The 21,552-nt window shown below is 39.9% G+C and overlaps 1 protein-coding gene across 2 annotated transcripts in view; it reads left to right on the forward strand.

Moving 5' to 3' along the window:
* RASA3 (RAS p21 protein activator 3) overlaps positions 1-21,552 on the forward strand; it is a 128,703-nt gene that overhangs the window by 64,734 nt on the left and 42,417 nt on the right. For both annotated transcript variants that reach the window (XM_088160120.1, XM_014885082.2), the window contains exon 5: positions 6,978-7,054. In XM_088160120.1, the coding sequence (XP_088016246.1) occupies positions 6,978-7,054 (77 nt within the window). The remainder of the gene's footprint in view (positions 1-6,977; positions 7,055-21,552) is intronic.

The following is a 21,552-nucleotide window of genomic DNA, read 5'->3' on the forward strand; positions in this document are numbered from 1 at the left end:
AATCTGTATCCCAAGTGTCAGGCTTTGTGAATGAAATCTTGGCCTTCCTGGGCTTCGAGTTTTGCCATGAGTTCATCAGAGCCAAGGTTTTACCACAAGCTTTTTAATTGGCTCTTCTTCATTTCAGTTTTGTGTGATGCCGAAGTTTATTCTAGATCTGTGGAGGAAGATGGAAATGCTACTTTGTTATTTTTATTCACCTTGTTGAAATTTCCAAGGTCTTTCCCATGTCTACTTGCTTCCCGTTCTATATAAATCATTGCTCTTTGTATATGTGGAGCAAGTTGTGTTGAACTGTGGTAGCTCTGGTTACTAATTGTTAATTAAGAATATGGATTTGAAGATACAAGGTATAATTGTCTTTAGGAGCAACTGCTTAGGGCAGTTTCACTCCAGTAATTGGTAGAATTACATTATCTGTTGAACAATTAAGAACATTGCATGCCCACTTTCCAACACTGATATTTACTGTCTTTGTGTACGTACTTAAACACTTCTAGCATAAAAATGAGTCACTGATGCATTTTGTACAACCTACTTGTAAGCATGGGTAAATGCAAATTGTAAAAAGAAGAAGCTGCTTCCAGGTTTGGTATCAGTTTTCTACTACAGACAGGAAATAAATGGGTGCTACCCTCTATATTTTGAACAGTGGCACTTAAGCTTCTATCTTCTAGTTGTTTTGAAGAGAGGTGACATGTCTGTTTCGATAGGGTGGGGAGATTCTCAAGGCTAAATACCTACTGACAAATTACTTGAGACAACTCAACCATGCATCAGCAATGGTAAATAATGTTCGTGGTAAAGAGAGCAGCTATTGACCAGATCCTGCTTTGTGGCAAGACTTCCTCCCTAGGTGAATGTAAAAGCACAGTATTCAGACTTAACAGCACAAAGGGCTAAGACAGCCAATCAAGTTTTGGTCTATTACTCTTCAATAGCTAATCTGTAATGTGATGTGGTGAGGAGCACCTACTGCTGAACAACGAGTTACATGGTTTTAAAGTAACATACATGTTTGGTTTTTTTTAATCTGCAGAACGTAACTTGTCTGGGGAAATTAAACCCTGTCACGTACAACATCTACATATTATATCCCATCAAACTATTTGAGATGAAAACATGATTAATTTAAAGTATTTTGGCCATATGGCTGTATTCTTCCTTTAGAGAAACAGGAAGGTGAACATTATGCCATGTTAAATTGTTTGCCAGTTACTGAGCAATTCTGACATGCTTGCACATATGGGGAGCAAGCAGATATCAGTTCCGCTTTGCTTAGCATTTATGAATCAATGCAGTGCTAAATAGAGCTGCTGCACTTTCCTCAGCAATCAGCTGGGTTTTGTTCTAATTTCTTGTGAGCTGCACTGTGGTCCAGCAGGCAGGCTGTGGTCTCTAGTCTGATCCTTAGACCTTTCCCAGCCGCCTGCTGCCCTCTGCTCAGGGAAGGAGCAGCTGTTATAAGCAGCAAATGTAGACAGCAAACAAACTCCTTCCTCCTTCTGCTCTCAAACCTGCTGCTAGGTCTGACCTTATGTGTATTCTTCCACTCCCTCAAGGGCAGCATTTAGTGAGCCCTTAGGGTTTGGCTCCATTTTCCTGTTTGCTTTTAAGTTTTACTGATGGCAGAAAGTGATTTCTTGGGAAGTTGTCTGAAAAGGTTTCTGAGTAAACAGATTCTGCCCAATCACATTTGCTATATCCTGAAATAAAATTTGGAACGACTGAGAAAGCAAAGACACAGGTTATTCCCTAGTTTGGAATGGTCTTTGTGCAGTGCTGAGCTACTCCAATGCTCATTTCTTCAGACGATTTGGAGCAAGGGAAAATAAACCAACACACCAGTGTTATGACAGTCCTGAATTTGAGATTAAAAAAAAAAAAATGCAGTGCTCGCATGAGTTATTAATAAGCTGTGGCTCATGTCACCTGCTTAGCCTAGTCCTCTCCTACAGCTCATGTCTGTTCCATCTCTTCCTTCCTCCGTCTCCAGGAGATGTGGTGAGACTGCTTGCAGTCGCATCCTACTAGGAGGATGAAGAGTAAGGAGCCAAAAGTGGATTCCAGTCCCTCTTCCTACTGAGCAATGAGTAGAGTTGAGTTGTGTTGGGAAAAGTGTCCCCATATGGAATAAATGTTTGGAAAAACTTTCATCCAGGTGCACTCCCACCTTGGAGGAGGAAGTTCCCACCAAAATTGGGTAGGCTAGTGAGAAGTAGAAAGGTAGGTGACCACAAACCTCTTGTCCAGCAGGTTTAATAGTAAACAAATACCTTATTTAGGAGTTCTTGTGGTATCAGCTCTTGTTCTTTTGTAGAAGCAAATTATCATGCTGTGTGTGCCCTGGATACTAAGACTATTGACCTGATAATTAATACTCAAGCAAACTGTATGTTTTCTGGTTTTGTTTAAAATCAGCAGTGAAGACTTGTTCTTTTCCTCTGATGTTTTTAAAAAGTCAAAAAGTGAAATATTTCTAAAAATCTGATAGTAACAAAAAGGATGGAGGCCTGCTCGATAGTTGCTTTAAAATGATTTAGGAAATTTGGGTAGATTTGGCTCCTGTCTTGAGCTTAGATAGACTGACAGTCTTCTGTGCATCTTCTAGAGCTCCAGATAGGCACAGAAGTTCCTGGTATTTGTCAGTGCTTTTTCATAAATATTTCTCTGAAAAACCAGATTGCATCTGTTTTGAGCTAGATTGGATGTTGCATCTGAATCTACACCAGATTGCATCTGTTTTGAGGTAGGTTGGATGTTACATCTGAATCTACGGTCACTGGTTCATGTGGGGTGTGTCAGATTCCAGGGCAAACTGGGTGCATGTAACTGCACTATGACACAGCTCCCAGTGGTGTCCTGGTGACCTTGCAAACACTGCCAGGATGCTAAAACTGCTTTATGCCAGGGTAGCAGAACTTTGTCATAAGAGTAATTTTAGGATAATCTGTGGTCATGCATTTCTTTTCCTTCAAAAGTACTGTGGTTAAATTAAACCACAAATTTGCAACTGCTGGAAACATGAAACAGTTAGGTAGGATCTGTGTACTTTTATTTGCTTTATAACTGTTTTCTGGTGTTTCAATTTGCAGTGACTCACAGCTGCATTCCAGGCAGAAAGGAGGTGGTTGGAGACAGGCTTTTCCTGTATCTATAAAACCAGTCTGCTCTATCTTTTCTTTGCCAACTTGCAATCAGTTTCAGTTTAGTTTTCAGATAACGGACTGTGTAATAAAGGTTATATTTAATAAGCATAGTATAATTTGTGTTTTCCTCAGTAAGGCCTTTCAAAATTTTTTTTTGTTACTGATTTCCTTTTGAATGCTGTCTGCTTCCCTTCAAGAAATTCAGTAATTTCTTCTTTAATTAATAACTGAAAACTGGAAGCTTGCTGGCCCCATGATGTGGTGTTAGATGTGGTTAGGAAGGAGGTGCAACCTGTGAACCCACCCTCCATATCAGCTGGAGCTGATGGAAAAGGAAGTGTTCAGCAATTGAACTGACACTCCTTCAACTTGTTCCTTGAAAAGAGGTCCTAACCCTTCCAAAGGAGAAGGTTATACTAATAAGCATAGCTGCTTCTAGGAACACCCTGAAATATATTTGTTAATGGAAATGTTTTAAGTAATTGAATACATGCTACTTCAGAATTGTCAAACCTCCAGATTTTTTCTCAGATTTTTTTTGCCCTGCTCAAGGGAAGAAAGCATTATAGCCTCATAATGCAAGACTGGGCCTAGACTCAATCCCTGGCTACAGAGGAGGGATTCTCTCTGAGCAATGATGAAGCTGATGTTTCTGCTTTTGGAAAAATGCAATTTTTTTTTGTTCTGTTGCACTGTCTAATCTTTCCTGCCTGTAAACTCTGCAGACCAACTACAATAGAAGACTCTTATTATTATTACAGTAGTTCTTTTAATAATAAAAATGTAAATTACTTTCTTTCAAACTGTCAGTCAAAGATCATGGCAATTCTCTGTTTCTGTGGTACATTTAATCCATTATAGCTTGGCCTTCTTGTTGATTAGATTAACTTTTGATCTTATGATACTGATTTATTGCACTTTTCTCTCTTCCCTTTGCAAAATGAATTATCTGGTATTTTGTAAAGCCAACTAATGCCATTTCTCAGGAGTGAATTTATTCAGATGAATCCTTGCATAATGGTATAATTGATTTTGGAAAAAGCATTCTGTTTATGTAAGAGTAACATTTTCTGTAAGTTAAGCCTGAAAGTGTGTTACTGTAGCCTTATTTCAAGATATTTGAGTTTTTAACTGGAAGTAAAACTCTGGAAGGTGTTTTGGGAATAGTTGTAAGCTGCTGATCCCATGACCTCTGTTTTGCTGTAGGAAGCTTGGAGTCACTTTTTGAGCAGCTGACCATTTTCAAAGCTTTCACAAGAGAAAGATGAAAGCTACAAGAAAAAATGGCTTTTAGCTCAGACGAGGCAGCACTATCATTTTATGCTTAATGTAGCTAGGGAAATGTGTGAAATACTGCTGAATTTAAAATATTTTTTCAACCTAATTTCTGAAATGAGGAGCTTCCATTTTATTCAGTCTGTGTGAGATTGAGCAAATGGCCACTTCAAGTTTGCTCTCAAGCTCATCTAAGTGCATTGAAGCATTCTTTCCTGTGAAGGGTCAGTCTCACTTTTGTTTAAGGCCAGCAGAAGTATTTCTATAAAAAACATTTGTATACCTTGTTATTTTCTACAAAGGCTTATTTTCTCTGAAGTTGCTAAATCTCTGTTCTTGTCTCTTAATTTCTTCAAAACTTGTATTAATGTTGATTTCTCTGGTTTAGCAGGATATCAACAAAGATAGCAGTAGTGGATTTTACAGGTTCATAATACAAATGTGTTCTCCAGAGGCTAATGGTTTAGATCCTGTCATAGAATATGCAGCCAATGAGAGAGAGAACGCTGAAGAGCAAGGAAAATATCGTAAAACAAAAGCAAGAAAGCTGTTTGTAGCTGATTATTTGCCCAGCCTTTGTCATGTACAGCTACAGTGGGCATTGCAGTGGTACAGAGTCCTTAAGAGCTGGGTCTAGAAGTGGCTTTATGCACTTGTGCAGAGAAGTCCTGCTCTTATGCATGAGGACATTGGCTTCAGTTTGGAAGCCAATGACAGATGCTGGCTTTGCCACACACTGACAGGGTGAAGGAGGATACCTGTGTCACTGAAACACAAATCAGAAGTGACAGCTGAATGCAACATTTGGTTTTTGCATTGGAGATGGTGGTGGTTTTATTATTTTGTTTAAAATTATGCAAAAGACATGTGGCAAAAACCTTGTTTGAAACTCAGACACTCATGTGGATTCTTCCCTGTTCAAAATGCCAGCAAGCTGCTGTGGTGCCTCTGCAACTTTATACAGATTGAAGAGCTTGTCTTCAGTTGGAGAGGTTGCCTTCCTTCTTTTCTGGATGATCACCAGTACTGTCTGCCACAAGTACTTGAAGGGTCTATGTTCCAGCCCTCAGACAGGAAAAAGTGTCATTGAGTCAGAATACTGAAGGTATAAGTAGATGATAAAGGTTTGGGGATTGAAAGCATGAAATGTGCATTCCAGGTAGTGCAGAGAGAATGGTACTGAATAAGGGATATACACTAGGAAGGGGAGAGGATGACTAGCAGTAAGAAACAGAATGCCAGGCCAAGTATTCAGGCACTGAGTCCAGTGTTTGTGCTTCTTAATGTGAAAGGATCAGGGAATGGCCTTGGACTGAACTTCTGTGTGTCCATGCTCCTTAACTATTGCTGCATTCCTTGCATTGGGCTACCTTCACCAGCTTTTATCCAGACAAATCTGCTGTAGGGAAAGGGAATCTTAGCATGGGTGCAACTTAAGGCCAGGGTTTCATCTTCACTCTCTTCTATAGCCCAGGACAGACATCCCCATAGAGCAGGAGGTTGTATTAAGTAGTCACAAGAGATAGGGAAGTCTCTGGCTAGAGTTTTGGTCCTGTGCGAAAAGAGCAAAGGTTGAATCTGGAAAATGTTAGAAAAGGGGTGGCAAAAGAATTTTGTGTGATTTGAGGTAAAAATGATACCCATGTTAGAGCTGTGTCTAATTAGCAGGGTGGATTTTAGCATCCTTTAATATAAAGGGTGGAGGGGAGAGTAATGAAAATGAAAGGCTCAATTTTGGCTATGATAATTTTCAGAAGATAACTGGGCACTGCTGGCATGCCAGATTTGGTCAATAACAAAATGTGTTTTGCATTACTGTATATGCACTGTAAAAGTGATGCTGAGTTTTTGTCAGTGGGAGTGGTTACATTTTGAAGTATAATGGAATGAATTAACAAGAAGAATGCAGTTGGTATTCATGTTTGCCTTTATTTTCTTAGTGTGTTGAAGGATAATATCTTGGCCCAAGTCCTGATAAATGATGTGATGGTAAGGAGTTGAAGACTGTGTAATAGCAGATACTGTGAATGCTAGCAACATGATTGAACATTTTACATGTGGGTTTTTTTAAATTGTTGTTTGATATAGTTTTATTGATACTTGTCTTACAATTTATATTGCTTAATAGATTTTATTGTTATAATGTTTAAAACATGTAGGTGTTAATTTATAACACACTTCTGTGATACAATTTTTAACAATAGTGGTGCAGATACTTGCTTAATATTTAAAATACTAATTACAACTCCAACACAACATTTCTGTGTCAGACTGTGGACAATCCATGTCCTTCAATTTCTACAGCATATAGAGATAACATAATGGGGAGAATTATTTTTATTTATTTATTTAATTATTATTACACAAATTTACTTGAATGACTACTAGTCTGGATTCTCTGGCAGTTGAAAGACCTTAGCTATGTAGCTCTTCTTTAATCTTCAGACTTCTGGAATTACTTGCACAAACTGGCTTGCTTTGGTTGAAGTTGGAATGGTGTGACTGCCTATGCATAAAACTAACTTTTCCTGTGGTGTTTTTGGTGTGTTTCAGGGGAAGGTCCACCTGGAGCTGAGACTGAGTGAAGTCATAACAGACACTGGTGTTGTCTGCCATAAGCTCGCAACACGGTAGGACTTGAAATGTAGCTGTGAAGTTATGAGAAACATACTGATTGCAAATAGTGTGCAGTGCTTCGTTTAAAAATAGTTGGAGGAATCAACACATTTATTTGGACATTGAATGTTCTTAATCAGAAATATCCTTATGGATTTATAGGGTGTGAGATTTTTTTTCATTTTCCCTTCTCCTTCTCTCCACATAATCTATGTAATTTTCTTCCTAATAGTCTTAAATGTTAATAAATCCCTTATCCAATTTAGTCATGGCATAAATACTAAAAAGACATCAAAGGGTAATATTTATGTCCTTCTAATTTTCATTAAGGACCTTACCAGCTAAGTAAATTTGTAGCACAACTTGTGTGGTGAAAGTGTTACAGAGCTGACTTAAAACAAAAGTCTGCTATCACTTACTAAGGCAGCCTCGGAAACTGCCATCCAGTCTCATTCAAGTGGAAACAGAGATGCTACAGGACTCAAATGGCAGTAAAGATTTTTCTGTCCTCTGAGGACGAGTCTGAAAGACTACTGGTCTCTGGCCACCGAAGCCTTTCAGGTTACCTCAGAAGTAGTGGCAGAGCTGGTTGGCTTCTGTGAGGAATGCTTTATGTTCTCTGGCAGAAGAGCTGTCAAAATCAGACTGCTGGCATCATACACTTCTAGCTGTTTGGCAGTCATGTCAGTATGATAAATGCTCTGCTAGGAGGAAAGTTCTGACCAGCCCAGTTTTCAGGCCAGTATTTAATATCATTTTGTTGCTGTGTTTGCTAAGGCTTTGTCCTGGTAGTCTTTATGTCTAGGACTTTTTAACAAATGTAGGTGACCCATATGGTGACCTCCATCACTGTAGGCCCACTCTTGATATGAGGATGTGCTGGGGTAAGTGGTCCTGCCTGCCTGTGCATACACCCTTGGCCATGCAGGTCCTACCAGAGCTCTACAGCAGGTACATTCAAACACTTTGTCTCTGCAGTCTGCTGTGATGAGGCAGAGTGAATACTAGGGAATAGTCTGCTGCAAGTTGCTCTGTAGGCTGTGGCCCCAGTGAACTTGTTAACCAGGGCACAATGCTGCTGAAACACAACTGTACCTCTTTGAGAACAAAAATTGCCACATCAGTATAGCTGTGCACCACCTGGAGGGCCCAGCCTTCCCTAACTGCTACCTGAGGACTCTCATTATGTCATTTTCTATTGCACAATTTAAATATGACCAAGTGATGATGATCACACACATTCTGAGAAGCCAGAGCTCAAACCTGTATCTACCAAATCTTAGGCTGGCATCTTTTGTTTAAATGTTGTTTATATTGCTATTGGTCCTAAGGCTTTGTGGGATGGGGGAACTAGAAGGTGTGAAAAGGCAGAGAGGGTGTACGTGTGTGGGACATACAGGACAGTGGGTTTATCACTGAGCTTGGACTCTCCTTGAAGCAAGCCTGGAGGGATAGTGTCCTTAGAAAGGGAAAAGGAGCACAGTTGTCCTGATTACCGCATTAAGTTTTGTTTGCTTTGGCCTTTCTAAATGTGTGTGGCCTTTCTGATGTGTGTACTGCACTCCTTAGATGTGATACAGCCACAGAGCCTCTGTCCATATCCTTTGAACCCTAATTGTGGGTTGAGATCCTGTGATGTCCGTGACTCTGCAAACATAGATTAACTGAAATGCCCTTCTGCTCTCGTCTGTTTGGAATTGTTAGGTGATGTACTGAAGGACCTTCAGAAGTGTTTGCCTCTGTTTTATTCTGAGAGCATGTCATACCACAGCCAGATGGAAATGTTTTGTCTTCAGTTAAGTGTGACCTGGTAACATTACAGTTCCAGTGGATTTTTCAGTGAACTTCCTGAAATGCTAGAAATAGGTGTAATAGGACTCTGAAAAAGTCCTTATTAGTATGTAATACATGCAGCTTCTTGCTTCATGAATAGCAGTAAGTCAATGACTACTTTAACAGTGTGATTTTCTAGCTTTCTATTCATTTGGTTGACACCTTTAAAATACTTACTCAAATTTTTGCTTATATATTCTTGATTTGAAGACTATTTCATTAACTTTCTACAATGCAGAGAAAAAAAACTTTGATTGGTTTGTGAAGCATTCTGTAACCATGATTTGCTAGGCATTGTTCAGTGTATTAGCTACAGTGTGTAGGAAAATCATGAGGTTTTAACCTCTGAATCATAATGAGCCCAGGTGTCTTAGAAACGAAATTTGAGAATCAGAGCTCAAGCAAGCTTTTATGTGCTGAAACTGTCTTTTCCCATTGTCACCTTCTCTTCAGTATCTGACCTGGACACTGTCTTTTTCTAGTTTCCACATTTATTTGTTATTTGAATGGTAAGTGACAGTAGAGTTTAGCAGTTCAAATAAGCAAATCAGGAAAAAAGAATGTTTCTAGAGTATGTAGCTCCAGTGATGCAGGTTTTCATGGGAATGTGTCTTAGCTGCAAGGAAGAAGAAGAGAATGATGAAGGGGAATGATTACATCAGGGGAAAAAAGCACTTCAGAATGTAGTCCAGCTTTTTCTTCATGCCACACTGATTGCTTCAGGAAGGTTTACAGCAAACTGCAGCTCTTAACATTTTTCCACATGATGTGAAATCTCTTTCAGGTTTGCTCATAGACATCTTGGTTCTAGTGCTTCAGCATGTAAGAAAAGAGTGTAGTAATTAAGCAGTGCTCAGCTAAATGTCTGTGTAGCTGGAATTTGCCAGTGAGGAGAGCAGTAAAGGCAAGAGAGGCAGAACCTTTTTTAGAGGTAGGTCACGAGCGAAAAGCAGAGACTGTGTTTTAGGGAAGTGCAGCTTCCAATTGAGTATTGTGAAAATAACTGATTTTCTTATGAATATCTTGTGGGTGTTACAGTGAGCAAATAAGACAAGGCTGTAAAAATATGGGCAAGAATCTAGAATCACATCTTAAAAACTGACTTGTTCTGATGAATCTAATGCTTCTCTTGTGAACTTCCTTGACTTTGTTTTACAAAAATATATATTTAGGATTTTTTAAATGAAGCATTTGCTACAAAGCTAAACAATACCCTGCAAATGACCTCATACATATAACTGGTTGAACAGTTCAGGTTTGCAAGGAGAACAAAAGCTGCATCCAGTGGGCAGCTGTTTAAAAATGCCTTGGAGACACTTGCTTTTTTAAGCCCCAGAGTAGTACTTGTTTTCAAAGACCACATATGTAGGCTAAATGAAGACTTGGCCCAATTAGGAAACTTTTTTACCTCTCCAGAAGATATGAGCTTACCCATAGGCATTTATCGGTGTGCCCTCTGAGCCTGTTCACATTGCTGCCACCTCTGCATTCCAGAAAGCCTGGAAAGCAGCTGGGGCTGAGCCAGACTGCAGTCCCATGGAGCATGCTGTGAACAGTCAGCTGGATGAATGGATGGAAAAATTCGTCTGAATGGAAGGGCAAATTAAAATATTTAAGTGCTGAGCTCTTGAACATTAAGTAGTAGATTATTAAAAAATGCAAAAGGCAAGTGCGCTTCCTTAGCCCCTGCAGAGGAAGCAAAAAATTCAGTTCAAAAACTGTTACCTAATAGCTTCTCCTTAGGAAGCACTCAGTACTTTCATTTAGTCTTAAACCACTAAGCTGTTGTGCTTCATCAGAGGCCGTAGGCTCAGCCAGCTGCTACGGCGCAATCTCCTGGACTGAATCCCTGCAAAAGAGATTAAAAGGAGAAGCATTAGTGGATTTAAAAGTTACATTGGCCATACAGATGTAGGCACGACACTCACTCTGCTTGTGTCCCCCAGCAACTTCTTCTGTCTTCTCTGTAAGAACCACAACTCTAATTTTAGATGCTCCTTCTGGGAAGACTTTGCTACTTGTGGGCTCCCCTTGTGGGACCTGGTGCAGAATCTGTTGGTCCTTGTGACTGGCCCCTATAAGTGTCCTGTATCCCAGTTACAGGAATTGGGATGCAGGCTCTTGATGTGTCTGTTTGCACCATACAGAGAGAGCAGACACACAGCCTGCTGACTACAGACCCTTGACCAAGTGTGTCAGGTAAAAAACAACATGCATGGACCTTGTGGTTTGGTACCTTCCTGTAGCTGCATTTTTACTAAATACTGTTGTGCCATGTAGTGAGTCACCTTGAGTACTGAGAAAAAGAAAGTCTTACTCAGGAGTCTGGCTTCTCCCCTTTCTGTCTTTCACTCACAAAAGATCTTGCAGTGTGTTCCACCACACATTTTTCAGCCACAGCCTTCCTGGCCCTCTGCACAGTCAGCCACTGCTTGTTGTGACTATCAGCATCTGGCCTCGCCTTCCACTGGCTGTGAAGGCTGTCTCCTGTTTGTCACCTGCCAGAAATCTATCTGTATCTGTAATTTTATGAACATTTTCAAGATAGGCCATGGAAAGAAGTGGTCAAGACTTTCCCATGCTTCTGGCTGCTTGTGTACATACACACCCCTTTGTGATGACACACAGCTTCTGGCAGCTGCTTGGGCAGTGTTGTATTTTATTTTTTTTCCTCTCATGCTTTTTAAGCTGAAACAGACCTTAATCCTGTGTATCCTAGAAACTACACTTTTCTTTTTCTGTAATGCAGAGGAAGGAAAATGACCAGGGAAAGATTCTCTTTCTGTAGTCATGCTGGCTGTAAATGTTTGAATTAAGTCATTAACAGTGTGTGTCTAGCCATATTACATAAATACATTTGACTATCAATGGTATGTACTTCTCCCTAATTTTTTTTATGAGCCACTACTTCCCACACATAGGAATTTTTCCTGCTTTACAACCAGAGTAATCAGAAAGGATCCCTAGACTTTTTGTAAACCTTTATCCAGCATTGGTAGAGCAGATTTTGGGCAACATATTTTTGTTTAGCTCAGAAAGGTGGCTCCTGAGAGGCTTTAAGGCCTTTGGGCTGTCCAGACAACTTTGTCTCATCTGTCAGTGCCACAAAGGCAAGGAACAGCAGATACATGTATTTTTTTAATAAAGAGGAGGGCTGCTGTAGATAGCTTTGTAGCAATCTGTAGGCTTTGCTGTGGTTAAGCTACTAGAAGCAACTTTTAGAGGCAGTGTTCTGTATTTAGCAAGATGACATCTTGCAGCATGCCTGAAGGAACAGGCCACTGAACTCCTGTTGAAAGTCAGAGTGAGCTGGGAGCCTGGCTGCCTGATCATCCTTTGAGAATTCCAGCATGTGTATGTAATTAGTCACATTTAAATGTCTGTATTTATTTAGTGTCCCCAGCTGCTCCTTCAAGTGTTGTCTTATGTCTTGTCTCTTAGTTTTAAAAAAGCTTGGAAACATCTGCTTTGGAGAGCTCACCCCTCCTCCCCTCTGCTTCTTTTATTCTCCCACCCAGTAAATCTATATGGCTAAATAACAACATATGTGCTTCAGAGGCCACTGCTGTCTTTCATATGCAGTAACACGGGTTTCCGGTAAACAGTTCATAAGGCTACAAATACATTATCAATGCTGAAATTTTATTTGGTAAGTGAGGATTTTATAACTCTGGTGTGGCTGCTCTGCATTAATTTATAAATTAAATGCTGTGCAACTCTCCTGAGGGCTCTATGAGATGTATTCCGACCATGTGGAACAAAGTTGAATGGGCAGTTTACAAGAGCAAGCAGGAAAGGAGACAATAAGTAGGTATGACATCCCTAAGATAAACACTTCAGAGATTATTAAAAGAACAGTGACTGATCTGTAAGCTTTAAAAGCCTTCTGAAGAGGAAGATGGAGGTAAGGAAGAAGGTTTTGTTTGTGGTTAAAGTAGAAGGTCTCTGCCTAGGGGTGGGAGTCCTGGGATTGATGATGGTTCCCTAGCCTTCCCTGCCATGTGAATAGAGCACAGAGCATGCAGTGAGCAGTATCTGACTTTCCTCTCTGATTGCTCACATTATAGATCTGAATTTCCTCGTCCATGAGCATTGCTGCTCACTGGTTGACAATCCCTGCCCTAAATCAGATTGACTTTATGTAACTGTTTAAAAGTCTCTTATGCAATATGATGTTTCTAAGGTTAAGGTAAATGATGCTTCATTTTGAAAATTTCAGAGCCTCAGCCTTTTTGTTTTGTTGGTCACAACTCACGAAGGGCCAAGTTACATATATCAAGTCTAGTTGGAAGGGCTGAGATAATGGCCATTCCTGCTTTTGGATCACCAGACCGGATCCTAATCTAAAGCATAAGAGGAAAACATGATCTCATCTTGTCTGGTGCAGGTTTCCTCTTTCTTCCTCTGATTTCATTTGGAGACACCTTGAAAAACTACAGAAGTGTAGCTAGTCCTTCAATCATGAACATGCTTAAATACGTTTGTGTAAAATTAAAACATGTAGGCATCATTTTGAGTCATCTGAGAATTTGCCTGTGCTAACTAGCTTGTTTCCTGCTTTTCTCATTTACATTGGAGCTAGTTTACTTTCTAGTACGTAACTATCTTAATCAAATACCAGGAATGGGTAAAGAATTTGTCTAAAGTGTTGGATTAAAGAGAAGGCTTGGGAATGCATGGCTGTATTTACCTATTGATGTTGAAGACCAAATTTGGCTTTCTGTTGTGATCCTATCTCTAATGGTGTTAAGAGCAGAAAGTAGGAGTGCAGGCAGAGTGACCAGTGAAGTTTTAGATACTTTTCTCTGCTGTTTTGTTGGGAGGGTTATGTTTGTTTGTTTTTCTGAATTCACTTTTAATGCAGAAAACGCTTGGACTCATTAGCTTGATGAATTTTCTTTAATCTCTCATGGTAATCTGGTTTTCTTTAATAGGTGGTGGTGAAGTCTAGTTACTTGCCAGTGGTGTAGAGCAGAGTTTGCTTCTCTCTTTTGAGTGTGGTGTGCCATATACAGTATTTTTCTTTTCCAAATTGGAGCTGGTGTTCCGCCAAAGTGTCAGCAGGAACCAGGGGATGTTTCTTCATGGAGGCAATGTTTTGTTGCTTTGTGAGGCAGTAGTGCTCAGTTTCAGGCTCTTGATGGTTATGTTGGTGCATTGTAGGGCTGCAGCTCTTGTTGAGTGTGGAGGTAGCCTGAGGCCAGAGCTGGCAGTGGCTGCTTTTCCTGTGATGTTACAGTGCTTGGTGCTCTTTGCCTACATCGAGAATGGATCCATGAGCCACCCAGCCCTCTTGGGTTTGCTGATTCCAGTTTAGAGAATATACATTTGTGTTGCTTTAGAGAAGTTTCCATTCCACTGCAGAGATGTGCAGCCAACTTTGAACTCACTTCAGGTTCAAATGAAACTTACTTTCCTGCCTAAAATATGACCTGCATCAATTAGGGAAAAAAAGGTATTGCTAACTACAAGCAGGCCAGTTTAATGTATGCATCAATCAGGTGAACGCGCAGTATTTTGAAAAATTTCAACTTCTGTTTGCTCCTGGGAAGGAATGCTAATGAAGGCATAAAGTGGTTTCACGACTTCATTTTGAATAAACTTATGCATCCATTAAATGTGTTACAATCTCCTTTCTCTGGAGAGCAAGCCTTGCTTCAAGCTGTGCCTTTTCCTGCAGGATTGCATCTTGATCATGCTTTTAATCTTGTATGGGTTTCATAACAAACTGATGGGGGGAAAGTGCTCAGAGGTTAAATCACATAGTATCTGGTACTTTTATCATGAAGTACTGCAGTGCTATGGGTTTTGGGAGTACAGAGGGGAAGAGAGAAGAGATATGTATCTTCATAAGGCATTAACATAGTGCATCAATTCTTTCTTCTTTCCTCCCAGCTCTCATAACACTGAGTTTATACTGTCTGTGTTGTGCTTCTCCATCCCCACCATAGCCTCTGTTGACTGTTTTGTAGCCTAAATCAAGTTTCAATTGTTCTTCATTAAACCTCTGATATATAGAAATAATGTTTTCTACTGCTGTGTTTCCCACTTAAATGAAGTTTGTTTCACACTTCTTTGTTTTTGTATTCAGTGTTTCTTCAGTGCATCTCTGTTCATGAAATTCTTTATGCGAATCACATACAAGTGTCATTTTATCTGTAATCCCAATCAACAGCAACTTCAATTAGACTTCCCTCCAGCAGAGCGTGTTTTAAAGTGCTCACCATTTTGAGGTTGGATAGTCATCACATGACTCTCTGGAATAGATATAAAACTGGGTTTGTAATTAAAGACTCAAATGTAAGTCTTAAGCCATTCTGTTTCAGCAGTAAATGCTGCTGTGTAAATTATGTGACAGTACTTCCTGTTTCACACAGAATAGACACAGACTGAGATTGTAAATGGAGGCAAATTATTCAAGCATAAATCCTTATGGTAAATTATTTCATTTCTAAATGTGCTTGAGGTCACAGTGTAGGGTGCCTTGGGGGCATTAGAGAGCATTCCTGTAGTATCCATGTTTGTAAAAGGTGCATAGATTTTTGAGAACTGTGAATTGTTAGCACCTTCAGCAGGCTGTCAACAACCCAAATGTCTGCAGTTTTTACTTCACTGATGCCCTTTAATGGTGATCAGCTGGAGGAGTTCAATTATATTTGAGATAGGGCCCTAGGAAAAACCAGCCAGCTGTCTTACAACACGACTTATATCAAAAGGTTCTTTGGAGTACACAATATTTAGCAGAATCCAAGGGTGTACTTCTACCCTGTTTTATTCTGAATAACTCGGGATTTCTACAGCTTCTGTGGGAGCCCCCATTCAAAACCAATGCTGGAGAAGTTTCTAAAGGAGCAATGTGATGGGGCACAAATTACAAAATGACAAAAAGATCTTAATCAGTTGTCTCTGCAAGAGCAACACTTGCCAACATGGTATTTAGTTAGCAGAATGGAACTAGGGACAGACATCAAGGTAGAATAGAAATAGGGGAAGCTGGAGGGTAAAGAGGAAGTTGCAGGGCCCCAAGTGTTGAGGTTGGACGATTTTTTTTTTGTTTTTTTGGTTTTTTTTTTTTTTTTTGGTTTTTTTTTTTTTTTTTTTGTTTTTTTCAGCTATAAGGAAAGTAGAGACATGGTACACAATACCTAGGAAACACTTGTCATTAACTTCATTGTTCACAGAAGGACTTGTTGAGAGGAAGTTATTGTAAAAAGTCATACAGTGGATGTGGCAATAATGGGAAATTGTCTCTTGCCCTACTCCAGCTAAAATCATGTTCATGCTTCTGGGTGCATTATTGTACTGAGAATGCAAGTAGTTATGTGCTGTGACTGAGTACTTTCCAGAATCCACAGTGCTAAAATCACCTGATATCAACTGTATGTCCCCCTGCTTGTCTGTCTTAGTATAAACTTTTGACTTGGATGCCATTTTTTGGAAATTTCAATAAGAGTTGATTGTGGAAAAATTAGTATATTTTGCCAATTTGTATATTTGTAACATAAAAAGCACTTGTGAGTCAGATTAAAAATCTTTCAATACACATTTTTCATTTAATAACACTTTGAGACTTGTCATTTTCACTGTCCCATTCCTTTCTGCCCTACAAGGTAGGTTGCTAGTTTCTCTATCATTTTGTTTTCATAAATACTAAGAGAAAAGGGAAATACTCTGAAAGAAACTACAGTAAGCACAGAAACTGTCAAGGAAGCTGTTCTTTTGAAGGCAGTAATGTCTGCAATTAATTTTAACTTATTTTTCTGTTGACTTGCTTCCAAGCTGATGGGTTTGTAATAATTTCATACAAGCTTCAAACAGAGGCAACAGTTCAGCTAGACTCTGTACAGCTGCAGATGTGCTTGCTGTGTTTTACCCTTTTAGTTGTTTGACAGTCACTGCTGCATTGTCCAGTTTTGTGCCCCAGCCCAAACATCATGCTTATAAAAGGTGGCACAGTGTGACAGTAGATTGTCACTATTCATGTGCTCTTCAGTCAGAAGCTGCTGAGAACAGCTGTGTGCAGCCCCTTTCTCCCTAGGAACATCCAGGAGTGCTCTCTTCTCTGCATAGTCATTGAGTTTAATAAAATTAGTAAAACTGGAGTGTCTTTTGAAATCTCTACCACTTATTCAAATTTTGTGGAACATGCCAACTGATTTAAAAAAAAATCATCAGCAGGAGATTGATTGACAAATGTAGACGGAAAGCATTTTCTCTTAAGCTTCTATCTTTAGGAGACCAGGCAAAAAAAGCATGCTGTTAAACTCAGAAGTGTTCATGGAAGAGCTACAGGAAAAATAGAAGAGCTGGTAAATATGTCTTACAGTGGATTTATGCAAGAAAAGCTTTGATGACACCAAGATGGGACTGGGGGAGGGGGTGTTGATCTGCTGGAGGGTAGGAGGTCTCTGCAGAGGGAGCTGAACAGGCTGGATCTATGGGCTGAATCCAATTATATAGGCTGCACGTTGAGTACTGTGTCCAGTTCTGGGCTCCTCAGTTTTGGAAGGACCTTGAGATGCTGGAGTGTGTCCAGAGGAGGAAATGAAGCTGATGAAGGATCTGGAGTGCATGTCCTGTGAGGAGCAGCTGAGGGAGCTGGAGTTGTTCATTCTGGAGAGCAGGAGGCTCAGGGTACACCTTGTCATTCTCTGCAACCACCTGAAAGGAGGCTGTAGCCAGGTGAGGGTCAGCCTCTCCTCCCAGGCAACAAGTGACAGGACAAGAGGACATAATCTTGAGCTGTGCTGGGGGAGGATTAGGCTGGACATCAGGAAGAAATTCTTCACAGAAAGAGTGATTGGGCATTAGAAAAGGCTGCCAGGTTCCCAGGGAGGTGGTGGAATCACCATCCCTGGAGGTATTTAAGAAAAGTTTGGATGTGGCACTGTATGCCATGGTCTAATTGACAAGGTGGTGTTGGGTGTCCCGACTAGCGGGAAACAAGTAGTAAAACCATTGGGGGTGGGGAGTTTGTTTGGTTTTTGTCATGATCATTAATCAACAAACAATTTAATGAAGAACATTGTGAGGATATTTTAATAGTTGTGATTCTTTTGAGTTAAGCCCCGATTGCTCTTCAGAAATGTGCTCTCAAGATGAAGTAAGCATCATGAACTTGTTGCACAAATTTACTAGGTGTGAGCTTTCATTACTGTCTCAAAAGAGGCCAGACTGTATGATCCCAAAGATCCCTTTTTGTCCCAAACTATGAGGATAAACATAACACCAATATGAACTCTTCCTGCAATTAATGGAATTTTTAAAAAAGCTGTTGTGGGCTACTAATTACAGCTTGTTATACCAACATGCCTATCTTACTATGCCCTGATTTGCATCTTGTTTTTCCATAAGATAAAGTAACAAGCCACTAAAAACTTTAATAAGGAGCACTTTACATTGCTTTTCATCTCTAGAGGCTTAATGCTGTAGAAGCAATGATATAACCACCATTTGGTGAAGCACATTCTTCTTTGGATGAGATATCATAAGTTTTAGCTAAACCTATGACATGACTGACCTTTTAGAGTAGAAAGTCAAATGGAACAGTGTGCCAGGGGAAATTGTTTATAATTTGTGTAATGCCTTGCTCCTGGTAGGGGCTTTCAGGTTTACCATTTGGATGTGCTTTCGTTGTGCAGGTAATTGCAGCTGGTCCTTTTTCTCATCAAACGGGTCAAAAGGATTTTGTCTTCCATTAGAAGTCTGTGGCTTCCTTTCCAGGCACCTTCTGGGTTTTGCTCTATGATGACTCAGTAGTAGGCAGTCCTACTACTGAATAGTAGGTATTTTCCTAACATCTGAAAAATTGTGGACAGTCTTAAGAGTCTGGTGCTTTACAGTTGTAGTATTGCAGAGGATCATGCTTTATTAAGGAGGTTTCACTGCTAATGGAAGATTTAGTCTGCAGGGCCTACTTGCTTTGGTATTGCTACAGAATGGCCACCAAACATCCTTCATGGAATTTCTCTATTACATTCACAGTTTGATCCTTCAGGCACAAAACACTGTTGCACGTCTCCTTGTAGGACCAGAGGAATGAATTAAATTGGCCAAGTCACCATCCTGTGGTGACATCTGTTTTTGAAATAAATTGTTTATGAATCCTGTTGGATCTCTCCTTTTGCCAAGTCAGGGACACTGATATGGATTTTTCAGTTAATTTCATTGGAAAGTGTATTAGAAAATGTACCTTTTTATCCTTATGACGATTGTGCTTCTTTGATGGGCCTTTGAGCAACTTGGCCTAGTGAAAGGTGTCCTTGCCCATTGCAGGGGAGTTGGAACTTCTTGATGTTTTAGGTCCCTCCAACCCAAACTATTCTATGAATAGCTCTATCTGCATCTGTGAAAAAAAAATAGGTAAATGAAAGTTAACAAGCCTCATCTGTATGTTGCTATTTGGTTTACTAAAGAAGAATCTGTTGTTCTGCTTCCTGCCTTTCACAGACCTGGTGTACCTGGTTTAAATTGAATGTTTCTGGTTTGGGTTGGGTTTCTTTTTTTTTTTTTTTAATTAAGGGCAGTTTTTGAGGATATAATGCCTTGATTTCCATGTTAAATAAATACCTTGTGCTTTTTATTTTTTGCCTCCTGTGTTTGATTACTGCATTGTCTGTAATTGCATTGAGACACATTGATACATCTTTTTCAATGTGTAGATCCTGACAGAATCAAGTTATTAATACTATTTTGTGAATTCTAGTTGGAGAGCATTTTTATGTTCACTATGACACAATTTGTATAACTTTAGCCCAGTTCTCTTATCAAAACTAATTCAGTGTATCAGCATTACTTTGGAACTTAGTTGGCAACATCACTGCCATCAGATCTCAGCAGGGCTGATGAACCAACTTAATTTGAATTCCTTAATGAAAGTATTGCAAAGTGTAGCAAAGATCACTGCCCTCTAATATTAACTATTGTTAATCAAGATCCCAGACTGTCTGATTATTCACATAAATATAATCAAGAGTTGTTCTGAGTTGTTTCAAGTTGAGATTTTTAAAGCATTAAAGGTTCCACCTACCTCAGATGTGCCAAGGCATTCTCATTACAGAAGACTGTAGCCTCTGTGAGGTGTTTGAGGGACCTTTGATTGCTTTCTAGTTCTACAAATAATTACTTCTTTTCTGTATAAATTACAGCCTATTTTTGTTTTGCTTTCATTTAGAAAGGTGTATTTGTTACTACATCTAATTAAATATATGATGTGAAAATCTGTGTGGAAGAGTATTCAAGAATTTATTTAGTAGAGAAATCATTGTGCTTGGATTGGGTAGGGATGAGAAGAAGCTGCCTGGGTTTACATTCTGTTGGTGCTACAGCTTTCATTAAACATTCTCATTCCCTTGTATTCCCTTCCTGTGTGCATCCCCCATCACCCAAAAGAGGCTTCTCAGCTGATGCATTCTCTTGGCCCAAGAGTTCTGGGTTGTTGGGCCCTGTGGCTCAGATGTGACATGGCATGTAATTTAGATGCTCTTTTCCAATCTGCTATACTTCATATTCTCCCAGTTTTTCCAGGTATTTGTCAGTTCAGGTCAGTCACCAGCATGTCTAAACTTTTATTGAAAATATTACTTTTTATGGCCAACCTGGGATGTCTATTTGATATGACCATACTCAGCACTTGGGAGGAAACTCTTGCTCACCAGCTATGTAGGAAAACCCTAGGATAAGCTGCTTCTGTTTATTTCTTTTGTTTCTTACAGTTGAATACCCCCACTCTCACACACTCACACCTACCTACTCCCCACCTGGGTGCCTTATTTCCTTCTCTCTGTCCTAAATTCTTTAAAGCTTCTGCTTTTAATCTTTCCTTACCTTTTACTTCATAATCTGATTCCTGCCAGTAGGCTCAAAAGCTTTTGGGTGATTTCTTGGTGACTTTTGCTCTGCCATGTATTACACTCTCTTAGGGATGAGTGTCAGTTATTCCAATAGCTTCTTAATTTTGTCTTCCTTTTTGTCATATGGATATCTAACATCTAATGGTTGTAGATTCTTCTGGCCTCTGCTGGCTGGTGGAGAGGAAGAGTCAGGACATGCTCATGCAGCTTGTTCTATTTGCTTATGTGCTCATGCATGTACACAGTGACATGCAAGTGCTGCCTGAAAGGAGAGATTGTGCTGTGTGCCCACAGCTCCTTCCTGGGAGCAGGTAAAACTTGGACAAGGTCTCAAGTCAGAGATCACTGAAGTTTTCTTTCCATAAAACCTGTATTTCCCATACAGAACACTGAGAGCAATATACCTTTCCAAGCAAATAAAAATGACATGGCAGATTTTTGTGTCATGGTCTGGCTTCATTATTTAGCCATAACAGCCTTCCTGCCTCTGAGTCCCATGGTGACTTTTGGTTTTCTTTCTTTTCTTATCAGCCTGTGCAGACAGGATCTCATTGCTTCCATTTAGGATTGCCACAGGCTGCAGTCAGCTCAGCTAAAGCTGCTGGCTGGGCTCTAATCATTTGCAGTGTGTTGTAATTGTTGCTGTTTTTGTGCTTTGCTCCTTTTGCATTTCTCACCACGCTGCATTAACATGAGTGCTTCTGCGACTGCCTTGATATGTGACCCATTCCTTGGCTTCCTGCCATGCTACATGAAATTTAAATTTCTTCAGTTCCCTCTACAAGAATCAATATAGTACTGTCATTAAGCCCATTTATCCTTTCCTG

The sequence above is a fragment of the Sturnus vulgaris genome, chromosome 2 (assembly GCF_052056855.1).
Source record: "Sturnus vulgaris isolate bStuVul1 chromosome 2, bStuVul1.hap1, whole genome shotgun sequence".
In the NCBI taxonomy this organism is placed as follows: domain Eukaryota; kingdom Metazoa; phylum Chordata; class Aves; order Passeriformes; family Sturnidae; genus Sturnus; species Sturnus vulgaris.